This window comes from Pteropus alecto, unplaced genomic scaffold, assembly GCF_000325575.1.
Source record: "Pteropus alecto unplaced genomic scaffold, ASM32557v1 scaffold79, whole genome shotgun sequence".
Classification (NCBI taxonomy): domain Eukaryota; kingdom Metazoa; phylum Chordata; class Mammalia; order Chiroptera; family Pteropodidae; genus Pteropus; species Pteropus alecto.
In genome coordinates this window covers 1,872,354-1,892,880 of record NW_006494612.1, presented here as the reverse complement: position 1 = coordinate 1,892,880, position 20,527 = coordinate 1,872,354, and the positions used below count along the sequence as shown (strand labels likewise).

The window sequence follows — 20,527 nt, the reverse complement described above, 5'->3', positions numbered from 1 at the left end:
CTTTACACCAGGAAGAGGGAGTGGGGGTGGAAGTTGAGAAAGAGGAGAAAAACACACACACACACACAAAGTGGTGAGAGGAACAAAATGAGTGAAAGATTTAAAAATAGCAGCGTTTTAGAAAAGATGGGAAATAATAGCACAAAGGAAACAAAGGCTAAGGTGACTTTATAGTGTGGTAGGATATATCCTGCATCCTCTGTGATGCTTTATTTTTGCTAGCTAAAATAAGATGTTCCAAAATCTACCAGAGTGTCCAACCTCAGTTCTGATTAGCATTATATTAAGAATGGACCGAGCACCCAGGAGACATGAGAAAATTTATAGCATGAAATATATAGCAGAAAATGATAAGAGGCATACCTTTCAATATATGGTAGGAATAAAATTAATAACAATAGATTAAGGATGGGCTGTTCCTAGTGGCTGTATTGAGACAATGAGGATAGCCAACAATGTTAAGTGGACATGATATGAAAAGGTTAATTCAGTATGCATGTGGAGGAGGAATCGTAGTGAATAGAGAAGATGCATGGGTGACAACTAATAAATATGTGGATGAACGGATAATGAATCAATCACTGTTAAGAAAGGAACATTTAAGGAGCATATAAAGGCTGTTTCCTTTCATATTAAATGAAAATTGTTCCTTTAACATAGGTTTTTAATTTCTATAATGCAAAACAGAATCCGAAGATGTTTGCCACTTAAATTTAGGTCAGCATAGATCTTCTCAGCATGAAAAGGAATATAAATATTTGTGCAACTCTGAAATCAATTTGGGAATTTAAAGTCGAGAGGGGCTCCTGGAAACTCCCAATGTCATATAAAATTTTCAAATGCAAGACTACTTCTACCTTTTAGCATATGTATCATTTTCCCTGCCCAAAATGTTCTTCCTCCTTGCTCTATGGCCAAACATTTTTCTTTCTAAAAGAGATAAAAATTCACCCTCTCTCAACTGTAAATGACACTGACATGGTACTTAATATGCTTTGGTTAAACACACAGATTCATTAAAACTTATGTAAACCTATGAATTTTAATATTTCATGGCATTTTATTATTAAAGTAACTATATTACAGAATTTTAAATAATATATTTTAGAAGTAAAGGTCATCTCTAATATATTTAGAATCGAATTTCATATCTGCTAGGAGAAAAAGGTATTCACTTGCCTATAAAACTGAAAATCTAACTGAAGATTTAATGATGGCTTTCAAATTTATGTAAAATAAATACATATACCAATCCTTTCTATATTTTGCATGTGAAAATAAAGACTTGTACATATATTTGTTTTTCCCCAAGTTTTTCCTAATGACAAAATTTCCCAGATTTAAAATTTTTTTAAATAAATCTTACATATTCAGACTCGTGAAATTATAAGTAGATAAAATAAGAAATAACATAGGATGTTAGGTTTACTCTTATTTCAAAAAATGTACATCACTAACAAATATTATTTAGAATCTATCACTCAAATGCATAGTATTTGTTTCTCTATACTTTTCTCAACTTCCAAATTAACTTATAAATCTCTATTTTTCTTATTATAATTCAATTAACTTTAAACTCCTCTAATTTAAAATTGGCAATAATTTGACAAAGGAAATTGAAAGTTATTTCCCCCACTTGTAAAAAACTTTTAGGCAAGTAGCCTAAAAGTAAATAATTCAAAAATAGCATTTGTTTTTAAGTTATACAGAGGAGGAAAAAAGTAAAAGAAAATAAACTAAAAGGGAAGCAGTGATTATCTTTGGGTGGTTGGATAATGGATGATTTTTATTATGGTCTTTATAGTCTTCTCTAAATTCCTATAATCAACATGTACTATATTTATAATCAGAATGATACAATATATAACACTCTAAAAATAAAAGTTAAAATGTTTCACATTTAGTTTTCAGTCCATATTGCTACTTAAATATGAACTTATTGGTAATTTCTTACCCCCAATGTCAGGCCCTCTAAAATCATTTTACACTACATTTATGTCTAAACAAAAGATTATAGATATTAATTATGAAGCATTATATATTTGATAAAGCACTTACCAGAGTCATTAAATCAGAGGTTCTCAAATGGGGCATTTTGCCTTCCATGGGATATTTAGCAATGTTGGGAGACACTTCTGATTGTCACAAATGGGGAAGTGTGCTGCTGGTATCTAATGGGAAGTGGGTCAAGGATATTGCTACACATGCTATGAAGCACAGGATAACCCCCAACAACAAAGAATTATCTGGTCCCAAAGTCCAACGTGACCCAAAGTGTTGAGTCAACACTTCTGCTGCGGATCACTAACTTTTACTTCTCTTTATTAACAATACTATTGTATGTATCTCAAATTATAATTTTTAGAATGCTCTAGAACTCAGACTTTGGGTCATTATTTCATAAATGTTACTTTACACTTTCTTCTTTTATGTTCCTCATGTTCAAATTCTCCTGAGATTAATTTCCAGAGTTCAAACATTACCATGAAATTTTTTTAAAAAATTAACAATGTTGTATTTTGTAGTGAATATTGTTAGTGTGTTCCTATTTTTACAGTAGAGATAGAAGACAATGCAAAAAGAGATGAGGGGAGTGGGAGTTGGTGCATGAAGGCTGGTATTTTCATTCATTTTGTTTTGCTCATTGCTGTATCTCACATATTAGGTGTTCAATAATTATTTGTTAAATAAACTGATGGAGCTAACTAAGTCTTGATGGAGGCAGCCTGCTACCAGATTCCCTTTAGAAAGTGATTCACCTGCAGAAGCATGCCCCTGGAAGAACCTAACATCAAATCATATTATATGCCTGCCTTTAATTCCAAAGCTTCTTTATCTGACTGCCTAATTTTCAGATCCTTGTTTTTCTAGATATGAACTATGGGACAGCCAATCAAGACTCTAATCATTAAGATCTCAAGTACAGATGATAGGAAGTTATGTGGCATTTTGAGGTATATATATATATATATATACATACATATATACACATATATATAGATACATATATACATATATATACACATATATACATATATATGTGTATATTATAAATATCTTCTACTTTTTAAAATTTTCCAGGAAACACACACACACACACACACACACACACATATATGTATATATACACACACACATATATACACATATACAATTTAATATATATACACACATATATATAATTTAGTTATTGATTGGACATGAGGGATAATAGAGAGTTACGAGTCAGAAATGACATTAAATTTTCCTATCTAAGTAACCCAATTTGGTGGAAGGGTAAGAGGCATGTCCTCCAGATTGGAAATCAGTGCATATAAAAGGAATCGTTAATGGTACTAGGCTAGACACTTAAAATACATTAACTTAAATCCTCACAACCCTATAAAATTAGTATTGCTATCTGATTTCTATAGATAGGATATCTGAGGTAAGGTAATGTGGCAAAATGCAAACAGCTAGTAAGCAGTGGAGCTGGGATTCAAACTCAGGTCTATCTCATTCTAAGGTCTCCACTATTTACATGTAATGCCTCTCATCTCCCTAATGATATTGCCACCTAAAACATTTATTGAATATCCAGGTCAATGTTCTCTGGATTTAAAAAGAGAATTAGACTGGTAGGACATTCCCCTCCAATAAACTGCAGACACTTTAGACTTAGCAATAAACTGTGGTAATAAACACAGCGCAGAAATCACCATCTTTTCTGCTGGAAAAAAAGGACAGGAGCCTAAAAGTGTGCTGGGCCCACAGACGCACTTTATCAAATGTAAGTCAATGTATAATGAACATATAAGAGTGATCTTAAAGGTAACTGAATATAAGCTGAACACTAGGGTTTCTTAAGCAAGAGTTTGCACATGCTCTCTTGAACAATATGACTCCAGCTAGTTCTCTATAAACCATATTTTTTATCCTAATGGAAAAATAAGAGGAGAATGTTCCTGTGTTATAGTTTATTTCATTGTTTAAGAAATGCTTTTGAGTAGAAATTATATGAAAAGCATGCACCCATGTATTGTAGGGAATACCAACTTTATTAAATAATTCTATTTAGAGTTTACAATTTAGTAGGAGAAACAAGAAAACAAAACATAAAAGAAGACAATCTATGACAAGTAACCCATTATTTAAAAAGAGTTTTGGAGTTTATAAGAATGAAGTAAGGAATTCTAGATAGAATGATGAGGGAAGCCTTTAGGAAAAGAAGGATCTGAATTTGGGGCTGGATTATAAAGATGGCAAAGATTTTTTCTAAAAGTAAATTTAGAGAAAGACATGGTACTCTCTGTGCAGAACAGAAGCCTTGGTAGAGGAAAGTTACATCACAGTCTTTGATCAAGAGATAAGACCAAATGGTGGCAAATTAGGGTTTATCCTCAAGGAATGGTAGAGTGGCAAGCAGCTAAAACAAAACAAACATAAATGTTCATTGATCTGGTGAGGGTTGGACCAATAGAAAAGAATACATGATTACATTCTAACTGTATTTTTAAAGCTATTCTTTCAAAAGATTACTTATACTTATAACATTGTTATATTACCTTAAATATACTTGCTGTTATATTTTTACATATGCCCTTTAAGTAAATAACATTAAAAATTTTCAAAATATCTTTGGTTCATTCCAAAAAACAAATATTACATAATATTCACTTTTAGATGTAAATTATGATTTCTAAAATCCTCTTTAAGCTAATTATAAAAATTCCATGACCATTCTGTTTAAATTTTTCAAACTAGGGTCAACAAGTATGAGACTTGAACAAATTGCACGTGGAGCTAAGTAAAAGGATTGTCCTTAAAGATGAAGAAATGCCAGCAGAAATATCTGTAACATAATGAAAGAAACTTGGGCCCTTCAGGAATCTTACACTATGATTATAAAGTGTTTACACCACTGAATGTGCATTTTCTTACTCATCCTGAAACAAACAAACAAATAAAAGCCAATGTCACAAAAATCTAAGAAAGTAAATAATTAAAACATTTTTAGACCTATCAATATTGATTTATTATCATTGTTAGCCTATTTTATGAGTCGCTTTGTAGTTTAAAAAGGCTTCTAGGCAAAAATATGCTAGACATATAAACGTTATCTTTAGATAACAAATGATGTAGAGTAAAACATTTCATATATAATTTCTCTGGAAATTTAGGTAAATATTGCACATATCGGTAAGTTATTAGAAATGTTAAAATTACCTAACTGTCCATTGCTTTTGTTCAGAACTCACCCTGCTCTTTAATGATAGTAAAATCACTGACAACAGCCTTTGGAAAAAATATAAAAGATTAAAGCAAAGCTAAGTAAAGAGAAAAGTGGTGGAGGACTGGATCGGAATTTGCTGTCACCTAAACAAAGTACACTTCTTTTTTCATAACAGCAGCAATATCCAGCTATATCGAAAATAAATTCTAAATTAATTAAGGATGACTTTCAAACATTCTAATATTATTAACCTCTTCTCAACTACACTCTTCTCCAAGGGATGACACCTCTGTCAAAGACAGACACTTTCTGCTGAGTGCTTGCTTTTCCCTGGTGTCTCTAGAGCTAGGGCCTCAGGCTTCCTTCCCGAATGGGAGTGGGGGAGGGGAGAAGGGGGAGGAGAAAACTCAAAGAGAGAGACCACTTAGGGCTGTAATAATTCCTAGTGGCAGATGAAATGATAATGTTAAGGCAGGGAATAACTTGGGGACTGCATAACGCTATAATAATTTGGGTAACTTCTTTTTTTTTTCAATTTACAGTTAAAAATTGAAAAATATAAATCGAAATAATGAACTATATTCTATTAAAAATCTCACTGACAATATTATCCCATGTCTTTTGAGATTTTCCAAAATTTGTTTGGATTTTGTAAATTTGGACAACTAAATATACGTTGAACACTGAGTCTCACAGGAAATTCTGGATTACCTTCAGGAATATTAATGGTTTAACAGCGACCAGATATTTCTAAAAGTAAAGGTAGAGAGGATGGAAAAGTGGTCAATATCTAATAAAAATATTTCCCAAACATTATTGGTTAAGATTTTATATATATATTCATATCATCCGAAAGAACCAAATCAATAAGGAGATATATATATATACACATACATATACATATATATATACATACATATACATATATATATACATGTATATATCAAGATATCTTAAAAAAAATGTATATCCAATCCTAAACTAAAGAATATGAACTGAAACAAATGTCCTTATTTACTTGATCCTTCATATATTTTAATGATTTGAAAACTTATTCTCCATTTATTATAAAGTTTATTTTAGGAGAAAGAAAATCCAGAAAACAAATCATTTATCAACCATATATTTATAAAAACCACATGAAAACAAGTAGCAATATCCCAAATGGTGTTACTTCCACAAATGAGCTTTGTCTTTATAACTAAACATGAAAACACTTAAAGCCATTTAAATTCATTTTAAAACTACTTTCGTCCATACAGATTACAGAAAACTTTTGCAGGAAGGAAAGAATTATAAAAGTAAAAAAACTCAACTTTTCACTTTTTAATATCAAATTTTGTGTGTGGAGGGAAAGCATGTGTTACACAAAAAAATCTACTAGCGATTTTTTTAAATTAGGTTTTTGTTTCTTAATATTTTTATTTTAAACTCACAGTAACACTAAGTACTAAATGGATTATTTCAACAATAAATGTCATTACTAGATTCAAATATAGTACTTTATTAAATAGTTTGTTGGTGTTTTATGAATATCTTGCTACGCAAACAGTAATTGGGGTATAATAGATTTCAAAGATTTAGTACCCCAACCCTTTCCACCAAAGCAAAATTTTAGGGACAATTCAAACATTAAATAAATACCAATAAATAATTAATTAATTAAACTGAAGTTGAAATCTTCAATTGTATAAAGCACATGCAAAATTAATCACTTATTATAAATTTTAACATAAATAAAAGCATGGACCAGCATATTACAGACTTCATTGCCAGATCCTAGTTATTGAAAAGCTGATAACCCACCATTATTAATAGAAAGTTATGTAGTTTTTCTATATATCTCAACAAATTTTTCATATTTACAAATCTATTAACCAAGTCATCTTGGATTGATAGCAAAATCATAGGATTAAATATCATTGCCCTTTAAGATCTGTCAGACTATAAGAAAGACTATAAGAACATGTAAGAAAATGTTTTTAATGTAACAATAGTCTGGAACATTTTATTGAAACAAGTATTTTAAATAAAAATGCATACTAGATTTTAAAATAGTATACTTCTTAGAAGTCTTTTAAAAGTAGTTACTTGCATGGAAATATGTGCCAAAAACATTTCTATCTTAAAAATTATTGAGAGGCTACTTCTTTTAAAACTACCTTTGTTTCAAATATTTTACTTATTATTGGGAACAGTTATACTGTTTACTAAAATAAATTTAAATGTTTGGAAAAATAGCTTAAGAACAAATTAAAATAATTTTAAAGATTAAATTTTTAATAGTAAATTATAACATCATGTCTACATCACCAAATTAGGACTAAACATAATTTATCCTCAAGTTATATAACTTCATAATGAAATTCTCATAGTATCTAACTTCATAATTAAATATTCTAAGAGCTGGATAGCCCTACCTAACAGCTAGCTACACTGCTTATTTATCATAGGTGACAGAAGAGAAGCAAAAATATATTCAATTAATTCCTTCCTATATTTGCACGCAGTCCTCTAAAACATTTTTTTCCCAACCAGCAATTTTCCTCACTAAAATGATCCCAACCACTATCTCTGCTTTACACTGCGAGTTCTGAGAAATAAGCTACAGTTCAGAAACCTCAAATGATGCTAAGATAACTGATAGAAAAATAAGTACACTAAGAAACTACTATGGTGCAGATAAAAAGATCAGTATTATTTTAAAAATCTATTTAGTAACTTTTTTGGTTTCCTAAAAAAACAGCAGCATGGTTGTAAAGGTATAGTGGTTCAAAACAAAGATTTTAGTGCATTAAAAAAATAAATTTAGAGGCAGATTTCAAAAATATTTCATATAAACATAAAACTTTGATAGCTTATTTATTTTGAGATTCACTTCAGCACTATCTGTAACTAAAAGGGAAGTCACATGACTTACACAATGAAAGAGAAAGAAGTTTTCTTTCCTTTCCTTCCTTTCTACAGGAAGAAGCAAAAGCTCGGTATTAGCTATCCAAGGCCAATGGGTGGGGCCTGCAAGCCAAAAAGCTGTAATGGATTGAAGTTAATCTTAATGGGGGCCCACTTTAACCTTCTAAAAGCATCAAAAATGTGAAAACTGCAACCAGCACTTGCATAAAATAACAAGCATTTAATTTAAGTTAGGCTTTAGAAAATTCTAATTCAGTTTATGAACAATGATGCTGCTTCTGTTGGGGATAAAAGCACCTATGATTTCCTACACAGATACACACACCATCCCCCACCGGCACACAGATACTTCACAAGCTTCTTGAATAAATAGGAGTATCCAGTGTCCAGGGTGATGGGTGGTCTTGAGGTCCTGAACCAGAGCTGTATACTTTTAAGGGATGCTGAGATAAGAACAAAGTGTTTTGTGTTTGTTTAAACCTGGGTTTATATTTAAACTCTTTACACCATTATTGATACAGTTCATAAATTTGTGCTATAATTGATTCATGCAAGTTTTAGATGTCAGCATAAATGCTGGAAATTAACCACATCAAAACAAAATACTTTTTTTTATAGAGCTAATTCAAATTAACTAATTCAATTTACTTAAAAGTAATCACTACATCTCAAAGGTGTAAAATCTCAACCTGAAATAGAATATCGTATCACCACACTTTCACTACCAACAGGATGCTTTTATAACATCTTATAAAATAAAATGTACTTAAACAAAATTATAAGCATCAAATAAGCAGCAATACAATGAAAAACTTCTAAAAAAAAGTGAAATTAACCCATTTGGAGTCACAAGCATCAACCATTTGTCTTATACTCCAGGCTTTACTATAAATATAATATAAAAGGTTTTTTTTCCTTCTTCTTCTTTTTTTTTTTGCAGAGCAGAAAGGCAGGATTTACAAGTGGCCCAAGGAAAAGATAAGCGGTGAATAGTTCTGACCCCAGTTTTTCTGGCTTGATCAAGTGGGTCTGCAACCTGAGCCAAAGGGCGCAAATTCCTCACCATTCAAAATTCTTCAATGGCTTGGGGGAGGAAACAGTGAAAGGGGCAAACGTGCAAATCCAACTGTCCTTAGATTCGATATTTTGATATTCAACTAAAAATTTTAATTAAAAAGTTAAAAAATGAGGTCAATACTGTAGTTAAATTTCTGGCTCATAGTTTAACCAATCCTAAAAAGAGATTTAGTAAGATTTTTTTCTTGTTAAAATTAAAAATGATTCATTCATTTATCTTTTTAAATATGATACACTGAACTGTTAGGTATGTGTCTCTAGTATCATTTAATCTATTTAAAGGAGTTGTTGAAAAGTGTAATTAGTTTCCAAGCACCAGTCTTTCTATATTATAAAAGAAATGATGTATTATTAAAATCGTACTTTGAAAAAAAAGTTGATAGAATTCATTCCAAGCTTTAAAATATATCAATAATCAATTAAGCACTTAAGGTGATAAATATAACCAGTGTTGTCAGCCTTCTGTTACAGATTCAACTAAGGATAAAGATGATTCATTTGAATGAAAAAACATTAATATAAAATAATTTAAGCATTATAGTGTCTGGAAATACATCAGTACTGGCCTAGGGAATTGCTTACAAAGCTTAAGGAAAGAAATGGTCATAAACAAATCATGGTTAAAATAAAATTAATTTTAAATTTACATAGTCTTTATATAATATAGCACAATAAAACTGAACAAAAAAACATTATCAAATTAAACTTACAAGTTTTTGAAATAGAGGCCAACTTTCAGATTAACAAAAGTAATAAATTTAAGTGGGTTTTGATTTTAAAAAGTGGACTGTAATAACAAAAAGTTAAAGCAGCTGGTAAAAATTAAGTATGTTATTAATAGCACAATAAAATAATATGGTTCTAAGCATCTGTAAAGATAGTTTCTATGTGTGAAATCCGAAAACTATACATTTTAAGAATGATGAGAAATCATTTCACTCAAAACTTAAAAAATAACATTTTAAAATTACAGTTATCTCCAAATTAAATGAGTAGAGGCTATATAATTAGACATTATAAAAAGTGTAAATATTACATCAGAAAATTTTTTCTTTGCTTTTATACTTTGTATGAAAAGAATGAGAATTGGAAAATTTTATTAAAAAGTTTGCTAAAAGAAAACAGAAAAATATATATAGCAAGCTGAAGAGCAGAACTCTTAAATCTATCATACAACAGTTTACACTTAGTATGTGATCAATAAAAAATAGTTGAATAAATTATTGAACCAGAAATTTTTCTAGAGTAATCATTTTCTTAAAAGATACTACTTTTATATGACAATAAGCCATTTTGTTAACTTATACCTCTAAGAATGTTAATACAAAAACTCAGTTGAGACAGAAATTAATTTACCACAAGAAATATGAATATCAATAAACCTAAATCCCCCCCCATTAGCTAAGTAGTTAGTTTATATTGTATGAAAAGTACAAGATTAGTGAAATGCATATTAGTCTTACTTTCACTGGCATAGAAACTACTGGTGTAAAGATAATTTCCAAGCAGAAAAAAGTAGAGAAACAAAACACATGAAAATAAGTATGAACTGTATTTGATAAAAGATACTGGATTCTTGTGTGACAAGACAAAGTTAAAAGGAACCAGGTTAGTTAACCAGTAATGTAACATATAAATAATCATATAGGACAACTGAGCCTGAGACAACTAAGCCTCTTCTCTTCAAGGGTGACTACAAATGGGCACAAAGGAATTCACTGGGGTGATTTAATATTCTATATCATGACAGTGGTAGTGGTGGTCATATGATTTGTCAAAACTCATCTAATTGTATACTTAAATTTGGTGAATTTTATTCTACATAAATTATACCTCAAAACTGACAAGGTAAAAAAAATAAAATAAATGACATGAGATTACTATCTTTTGAAAATTATGACAACACTTTATATGGTGAAAGTATTAATAAAAATATAGTGTTTGAAATAAAGATTAAAAACCTGGTATTGTTACAGTTTTTAAGTTATTTTCACATGTTATCTCAATTAATCCTTGCCTTACTCCTCAAAATAGGGAGAAAATATTATTGACCATATTTTACCCATGAGAACACTGAAATTCTGAGGATGTGACTAGCCAATAGTAAAGAACCAACCAAGCGGCAGAGCCAAATCCAAACCTTCATTTCCACTGTCTTCTTCCTCACTCTACCATGTTACTTCTCCTTTGTAATAACTATATACAACATTGTTGTGTCTTTACTATTTCCCGAGGTCTGTGTTAAAAGCTTTACGTGTGGAACATTTAAATCCTCATTATAAACCTCTTCAAGGTGGATACATTTTTGTCCCTTTGTTTATAGGACACCAAGACACTGACAAAGCAACTTATTTTCCCTCCAGATATATAATAAACTAGAATTTGACTACTGATCTATTTGACCAGATTCTATACCATTATATAGTATCTCATAAAGATTAAATAATTGTTAACAGAGCAATAGACATTAAATTATCATAGAAAGTCTATTTAAAACAATATTTTTTCCTTAACTTACACTGAAGAATATACAAACTGGATATGTACACCTGAAGACATAGGTAAAATTTCATGATACAACAAACTATTGAAAATATCTATGTAACAAAATTATTCCCAAACCTCAGTTTATATCTTGATACTTTAAACAGTATTAAATACCATAAAATTATAATAAAAAGCCTTGTAGTTCACTGTAATGAAAATTAAGTTATTTATACAACACATTTTGCCAAATTTTAAAGAGAGCACATAAAAGATGATGCCAATTTAGCTTTTCACCATTAATATATGCCACCAAAAATAACTTAACCATGATTTTACTTTGGCAAAGACTAGTTTACATGTTAGTTTATTTATTCAACACATACTTGCTTTGCAGTTTATGTAACGTCTCTACTCTTTGCAACAATCTGAAAAGTTAGGTATTACTCCAATTTAGAGCTGATTATAGAAAGAAATGTAAGACTAAATCTATCAACTATATATAAGTTTTATTTTAGATGGCATTTGTAAATTGTCAATTACTCAGATTATTGAGGGTGGGGGTTAAGCAGCCATCAGATTATCTTCCAATTTGTTGAAGATAAAATTAATCCTGATGTATCAAAATGTAACAACACTTTTGTTACTTACTTGATAGAATACTTACTAAAAGATCATTTCTAAATGTACCCCACTGACATGCAATGTATCTTCTTGAATGTTACTATTATCACCTTTTCTGTTATTAGATGTTACAGTCAAACTATTTTAGAGAGGAATATAAATCATTTAAATTTCTTGTGAACTGCATATGTTACAATACCATAACCTATAGCAACTTTCCATTACTTAAAATTCAGTGAGAAATAGCTCAAGGTATGATAATAAAATAACTATTTTATTTATTTCATATTTAACTCCAAATCAAGTCTATAGAATATCATATTTAAAGACTTTCCAATTTAATTAATTAGAACTATCACTTTATTTGTTTAGGTTAACTTGGTTTAGAAATAAGAATACAATACACTATATTTTTAACTTCTAGGTTAGTTGCAACACTAAAAAAATTACTTAGTTAAGATATACAAAACTATCCTCAATATTTAAGTAATTTCTGAACAGGAAAAATCCAACTAAATTCAAATAATATGGGTTTCTTGCTTCCCTAAAGTAAGAAAATTTACAATAAAGGACACACTTTTTAATCTACTATGTTGAGTGCAGGTAACAAAGTTCTAAAAACTTATGAAACCCAAGAACTCTGAGATGAGTTAAAAGATAGGTTAAAGAAAGGTGTTATGCTGAATACTTGGTAAGTGGTTTGTGACTTCAACATTGGTATAAAAAACAATTCTGTAATTTGTTGCCTTCATTAATCATGAATGATTTCTTTAAAAATAAGAATCAAACATAAGAAAGAGGAATATACTTAGGAGTTATATCAATAATCTTTAAGATGAGAAAAGAAGACCATGTCTTAAATATGCACTCAATTCACATTTCATGTTTAAATTGAATATGAAAAAAAGACCATCTTTTTAGGATACAAAAAAAAGTCTTGAAAATAATACATTTGAAAATAAAAAGGAAAGTAATATCTTTTATAAGACAAAGTCTTATAGAATTTTGATTTAAATGCCATTAAATGTGATTGAGTAGCTTTAAAGCGTTTAGTTCAGGATTCTTCTGAATTGGTCAACTGGGCAAATTGTCTTGAAAATTTGTTAGGTTTAGAAACTATTTTCAAAATATTAAAATGCATAACTCACTAACTAATGTTCTACAATGTTACATGATCATATTTTAAAATTTCCAAGATTTCTCTACCTAAATAATTTTTTAGAAATTGAAATTTTCAATGGACCTGAGAATAATAATAATCACATCTATTGTGCATATGAAAAATGTTTTCATGCTAAACTGACAAAAGTGGATATGGCTAGTAAATTGGTGATGAAATACTACGAAATGCCCTTAAACATAAACATATTGAAATGTTTTCAAAATTGTATAATTAATATTGAAAACATTGAGATTTGAACTCTATACTATACCAATTGAATTGTGTATAATATTTAAAATTTTCACATATATATGACTATTAGTCATCTCTAATGTTTTCATCTTATATTATTAATAAAATGTTTTAAATTTATCAGTTACAATAATTATTCTTATTTCTTCTATTTCCATTACTCTTTGTGATGTTTTCTAAGCAAATAAAAGGAACAAAAACATGAAATCTTTGTAATATGGACATTTGTATTCTCCAGAGATCAAACTATAAATTTATAAATTAGAAATAAAGAGCATAAGAAGAAAACATCAGTACTTGAAAGGCAATGAAGAATTCAAAATCAAATTATTAAAAAAATATATATAAGCCTGCTGAATAATGGGAGATAAATTGAAGCCATTTTGAATTACTTTCTCTTTGAAAACAATTCTTACATAATTTGTGAAATAAATGAATTACACACTCATGTTAAAAAAATTCTTTGTATCATATTTGATGGCAAAGAATTCCAAATATAACCCAACAGGTGAAAAAAAAATATTACACAAATGAGCTTAAGAGAGGGCAATAAGGAAAATGGATTCTCTCTCTCCCCTAAACGGAATAAATTTCAGATGATCATTAGGTAAGATAATGACTTTGGAAATAAGTGTCAAAATCTATGTAAAGAAAAACTTACAGGATAACAAATATCAACAGGTAGTTATTGGGGAACACTGCTCTTCTCCAGAAAAGATCTAATATTTAATTACTGTGTAATTCATCTAAAGGACCATAAAATATTTGTCCTATTAAAAGCTTATAATATTTTAAAAAGTTCTCAAAGACCTTTCCAGGTAATTTAAACATGTTAGCCCACACTCCAGCTGTTGATGCAAATTTTTAAAATCCATTAACAAAAAATTGAAAGAAGTATTAAGCACGTACAAAACAACTGTATTCTAATTGATCAAATTGCCTTAGTAGGAACTTAGACTTACAAATCTGTGTTAACCATGTAACTCTTCAATTGATAGACAAATCTATGTTTTGCATTGGACTCTAAAGTAAGAAACTCTTACAAATTTATGCTATTTACAAACTAAATCATCATCAAAATTTTAAAATTTTGAATATTAAATATTTTAAGGAACATTTCAAAAACTGTGTGCAGTGACAAAATTCAAAAATAATATTTATACATTTTTGTTGTTTTTAAAATTAAAATATTCAGTATTGAAGGCTGTTTCAGTATTAACATGTGTCAGAATACATATATATTCATTAACAGTATATAAAAATAAGATCATTTAAATCACAAGTTAACATTAGCAAGTCAAATGAAGACTGTCATTTTAAACCACCAATGGTCACACACCATTCTCAAACAGGAGAATCTCACTGCATTTATCAACAAGTCTAAAGATAGGAAAAGTGCAGCACCTGAGTCATGTGTTTCTGTTTGAGGAGTTGGTGACATTACAGAAACTAATAGGTTGATTGTATTATTGCCAACAAATTTTAAATAAAATTAGGTCAACAAATTTAGGTAACAGATCTATTTTTTAAAACACATATATATGTTCTCTTCATTTCTTGGCAACTGAATTATTGTTTTTGATATCCAGTTCTTGGCAGTCAATATTTTCAAAAGAAAAAATATATCCTGGGTTTTTAAATATTATTTTACAGAAACTAATTGATTTTCTTATTTCCTCAGGTATATACTATTAAGAACATGTTTCCGAATATTTAAAAAAATCCACTGACACATAATACTTCTGAACATTCATCATATATTTAAAATGAATATTGGTCCAGAAGAACAATTAAATGTCCTAATTATACATAATGTCTATCTTTCATAACAGAAGAGTATATAGACATGAGGAAAAAATCTAATTTATAATTTTATATAAAACCTAGTATGCTTTTGAGATTGCTGACAGTAAAAATGGCAGCAAAAATAATTGAAAACGTTTTTAAAACTTATAAAATGGTCCTGAACTGCAATCTGATTCTATAAGCAATGCTCACATGCTACCTACACATATCATTTATGACCATCTAATTGTTACCTGTAGCTGCTTGGCTAAAATCAGTAGTATTCCTGCCTTTTTCAAAACAGTTATTCATATGGTTTATATGCAATTTATGTTAAGTCCCAGTATAAGACAGAAATCTAGGTATCAAAAAGAAGCAATTGATATCTAAGTAATTTTTCCCTAGGAAAATTCTCGAGATATATTTAAAAAAGAAACAAATACTGTAACCATAAAAAAGAAAAAATCTCTTGAAATGTTACTTTCTAATTTTAAATGTAAAGATTATCAGAGTCTGGTTTTTCTACATCACAAAAACGCTAATATTTAAGTTTTATTGACTTTTTACATACTTCTTCCTAAGAATGTACATTCTTCTGAAGACTACAAATATACATATTTAAAGAGCATTTTTATCACGTCATTTTAATATTGTTCTTTTAGTAAACATATGATGTGTAACAGAAGATTAAAGCAAGTCTTAAATAATCAATTATTATACTCTAGAAACGGTTTGCTATCTATAAAACTTTTCCAGCAATACAGTATTCCTTAATTCAGTGAATATAGGAATGTTTATCAACATAATCATTGAACAGCTTAAATTTGGATGTCTCATGGTTCTAAACATTAATATTGATTAATAAGATATCTAACATTTGAATATATTAAAAGGTAAAGATAGAAAACCAAATTATAACAAGGTGTGATCAGACAAAGAAGAAAGGGTTATTTTTTTCATTCATCTATAAAACAAATTTATGAGATCGTAAAGAACAATTTAACAACCTAAAGAAGGTTCAAAGGGGGGAAAGCCAGAGCCTGACAGAAATGGATCTGTCAATGATTTCAGTCATTCAGTCTAGGGAAGAAAAAAGAAAATGTGGCTTCATTTTGCAAGGTAAAGTAGGAGGCATAAAATTCAGTAGCCTGTCTGTGGACTTCTATTTATGTATTTAAACGCTGTTTCAATTCACAGATTATGCTGATTCTTCCACATGTAAACAGCCAATAATGATGGCCAGGCCTTTAGGAAAGGAAAACACACACCATACAGCAAGGTCAGGAAGCTACCAAGCACCACAGGACAACAGATCAAAACAATGGTTTCATGTGTTTCTATTGTTTATAAACTTAATTTAAGATGATTCCTTAGGGAGAAAAGAAGGTTGTAAATATTATCAGGGACATACAACATAGAAGCAAACAAAATATATAATTTTCACTCAAATAGACTATTTCTTGCACGTATCTATGTCAGTCAACCTATAGTATTGATAGTCAATCATTAAATTTTTAACATAAATGTCAAGCCAAACTAAACCTCTTTAGTCTTAAATCCCTTTACTCCTAAGAATTAATTATTACAGATAACTTATAGTTCTTTGACTTCTTTCGATGAAATATTCAAGCTTGCAAACTGTAAATCTTTTTTTTACTATACAGAGATTAAGCAACAGAGAGGAGTGGATTGAAAGGGGATGAGGTATTAATTTGCTTGTTTCTGGATAAAATCTTGAAAATGAGAGGCGATGACATTCTGATGATATTAAGCATCTTAAGAAATTACAACACACTATAAGCAATGGTGGAAATTTACCCCAGGTAGGAGACTAGCACATTTTAAACATACAGGCTAGAGCCGCCTCTGGCCACATGTTTCTTTGAGTTCAGTCTCTTAAAGAGACAGTATCCTTTGGATCTATGCCCTACAGGAGCACATTTTAAAATGTTTGATTACCAAGCATCCTCTCTTGCGTTTCTTCAAGTCCATACTAGGCCAACAGTATTCTACTTTATTTTACTGTAAAATCCAATTATTTTAACTTAAATCTACAAATGACTACTGGGCAGGGAAAACTACAAACTAGTGATATCTACAAATACGGGGACCTATAGATTTCTTATAATAGCGATTTTTTTTTTTTTTTTTTACTTAAGACGATCACTGTTTTTTCATTCATTTGCCCACTCATTCACCAGCCATAGGCGACAAAGTATACTGTATTCCATAACACCGGAAGCCACACCACCGCAATTTCGCTGTCGAATGAAGGGGGGAACTTGCTAATAAAGTCAACCAGCATCCAAGCAGTAAAATTTCAAAGATTTTACTTTCTGTTCAGGAAAAGATATCCAGGAAGGGGTCCAAATAGCACCTTAAAAACTGTATTAACTCGTTACTAAAAGGAAGATCTTGTCTTTCAATATACCTAAGGGCACATTATTGTATAGCCATTTACAAAACTACTGATCCGCTCCACGTGGAAAAAGGTGAAGAGGAGGATGAAAAAAGTTTGGCTTACTTGGTGTACGAATACATCGACTGGAATATCCAAAGGGCTTCCCTCTCGGTTTATCATGGAGATGAATCCAAATCCCATTCGCACATTGAACCACTTACAGTGGCCAGTTCCGTGCAAAACCTGGGATTCTTCCTCTACCTGCTCCTGCAGCTTCCCGGGCTCTTCTCCACCACCTTTGCTTGCCCCACCTGAGTGGAACAGGACAAAAAAAGTCAGTTAGTCTGTATTGCCATACAGTTCACTGAATGAGAGAGAGAGAGAGAGAGAGAGAGAGAGAGAGAGAGAGAGAGAGAGAGAGAGAGAAACTGCTTGGAGGTTGGGGAGAGAGGAAATAGGAAAAACATGCTTAAGTGGTTGATTCCTTCTTTTCTACAGAAAATATTTAAAATGAAAAGGGTTAAAAGGGGAAGCGGGGGAGGGGGAGCCACACTGTTCTATCGATCACATCCACTTCCACGTTTCAGTACAGACGTGTACTTTTTCATTTAACTCCATTTTCCAGCTACATATTACATTATGGCATGAGATACTTTACTTGCATATTGCTGATTTAACACTGATCCCATTTACAAAGAGAAAATTTCAGAGAAACTCTTTTCTCCGCGGGCACGAGGAGAAAAGAGAAATCGCGAAGATGGTTAGAACTACTTTAACGCACATGCGGCGGCAGCGAATCCAGGGTTATCTGCAATGTGCATCCCCCCCCACCCGATAACTTTCAATTAAAGTTGGGGTGGGATGGGGGAGGGGGCAGGTGTATAAAAGTTTTCTTGGGCTCACTAACTGAAACTGCGCTTAATCACACTCAAACAATTCAAACAATAGCCCCCTGAAAGCTTTTCAAGTTGTGAATCAGTGTGGGCGGTACAAAACATTTTTGGAGATCTGTAACAATAGGTTGCAGAAAGCCCCATTGCGCGATGGGGGGTGGGGGTAATGCCCAGTATTGGGGTAAAACGGGGAAGGGGGGGTAACGGCAAAGAAGGGTGGGAGAGGGGGAGGGGGGAGAGAAAGGAAGAGAGAAAATCACAGTAAAACAATAGAAAAGAAAATTAACCTTCGGCCATGTTGCCCCACGGGCCCTCTGCTCCAAACTCGTGAGATGAAAACTTTCCCTTTGGAACGGAGTGATCTTCTGCATCAATCTAACATCTTGATTTTGTGCGATCACAAATTTAGCTCGCATGGTCTAATGTGCTTTCCCTCTTTTGATTTTTTTCTCTTCTCTCTCCAGTTTCTGGCCCCCTGAGCACACGTGACTTTGTCAATTACATGCTTTCTTGCTACTAATTTCACCTCGGATCCTTAAGGGGCTGGCAAGAGGAAGAGATAACCAATCGCCATTTCATCTATGCTGACATCAAAATAATTTATGAATGAACACGAAAAACTCAAACATGTTATCTAAAAGACAATTTGGGACGCTTCTTTACGATTAATCAGAATACTGATTTCGTGCTTTTACATAAACACAATGGAGGGTGCTTCTGAATCGTCGATTTAGAAAAACGACACAGTCGTATATGTGCCTTACACACAAGCTTGTCCAAATAATCTCATTTAGGGGGAAAAAAAGCCATTTAAATAAAGCAACGGATGTTACGCTTTTTTCCTCCCTAAGATTTCAGTTGATCGATAGCAGTAAACCTGCTTGGGACGCAAATTTCATATTTTTCGGTTCTTAGAAGAAAATACATAATTTCCAAAAAACCTAATTAAACCTAATTACATTCCTATGAAAGTTTAGATAATCGTAATGTACACCTACAATACGAAAATAACACACAATTACCTGATTGTGCCCTGAAATTTTTTCAAATTTGAAATAAAATCCTACCGGGAAAAATTGCTATCACCTTCACGTAGTCAAATTGTGTTTAGGTTTATCATTTCGGAACACTTTGGAGGGGGTTGGTAAGAAATTGTACTTCACAGGTTTCTCCGCCATCTCTTTCCGGGGGAGGAGATGTGATTAATGACTTCCTAAATAACAGCCCAGTTTTCCAGCCTAACATAGAGTGAACCTCAATCAGTGGCGATTGTTCCCCAAGAGCAAGACGACGTAGGGCAGGGAGGGGGAGGGGTTCTCCAGGCAGGGGAGGTGAAGAGGAGCCGCCAGCAGAGGCGGCTGCAGAGCCAGAGAAAGAGGTGGGGGAGAAAAAAGCGGGCGCCGGTGGGGGGAGGGGTGAAGAAAGAGGCAAGTAGGAGAAAAAAGGTAAATTCATGTAATATTGACTGGACCCTGACATTTTAAAAGTCAACTACCAGTGGATAGAAGAGTCGAATAAACGAAAATTTAATAACGGATTAGGCTCGTACCGTCCCGTCCCCGGTCCGGCCCCAGTTTCAAAATGCTTTCCCCTTACCTTTCAAATTAGTTCAAATGATTGTAGATTACTAGATGCTGACACCAGTATTACTGCCCTCATCGAATACAATAAATATCATAGATCAACTAGAAATGCTTTACTTCTTTTAAAGTAGAATATCACTC

General features: G+C 31.3%; 1 protein-coding gene across 1 annotated transcript in view; it reads right to left on the bottom strand.

Annotated features, from left to right (window-relative positions):
* LIN28B (lin-28 homolog B) overlaps positions 1–19,100 on the bottom strand; it is a 97,927-nt gene extending 78,827 nt beyond the window's left edge. Inside the window, exons 1-2 of the mRNA XM_006926037.1 lie at positions 19,091–19,100; positions 18,034–18,221 (exon numbers count right to left, since the gene is read on the bottom strand). Of these exons, the coding sequence (XP_006926099.1) occupies positions 18,034–18,221; positions 19,091–19,100 (198 nt within the window). The remainder of the gene's footprint in view (positions 1–18,033; positions 18,222–19,090) is intronic.
* Between the last annotated feature and the right edge of the window lie 1,427 nt (positions 19,101–20,527).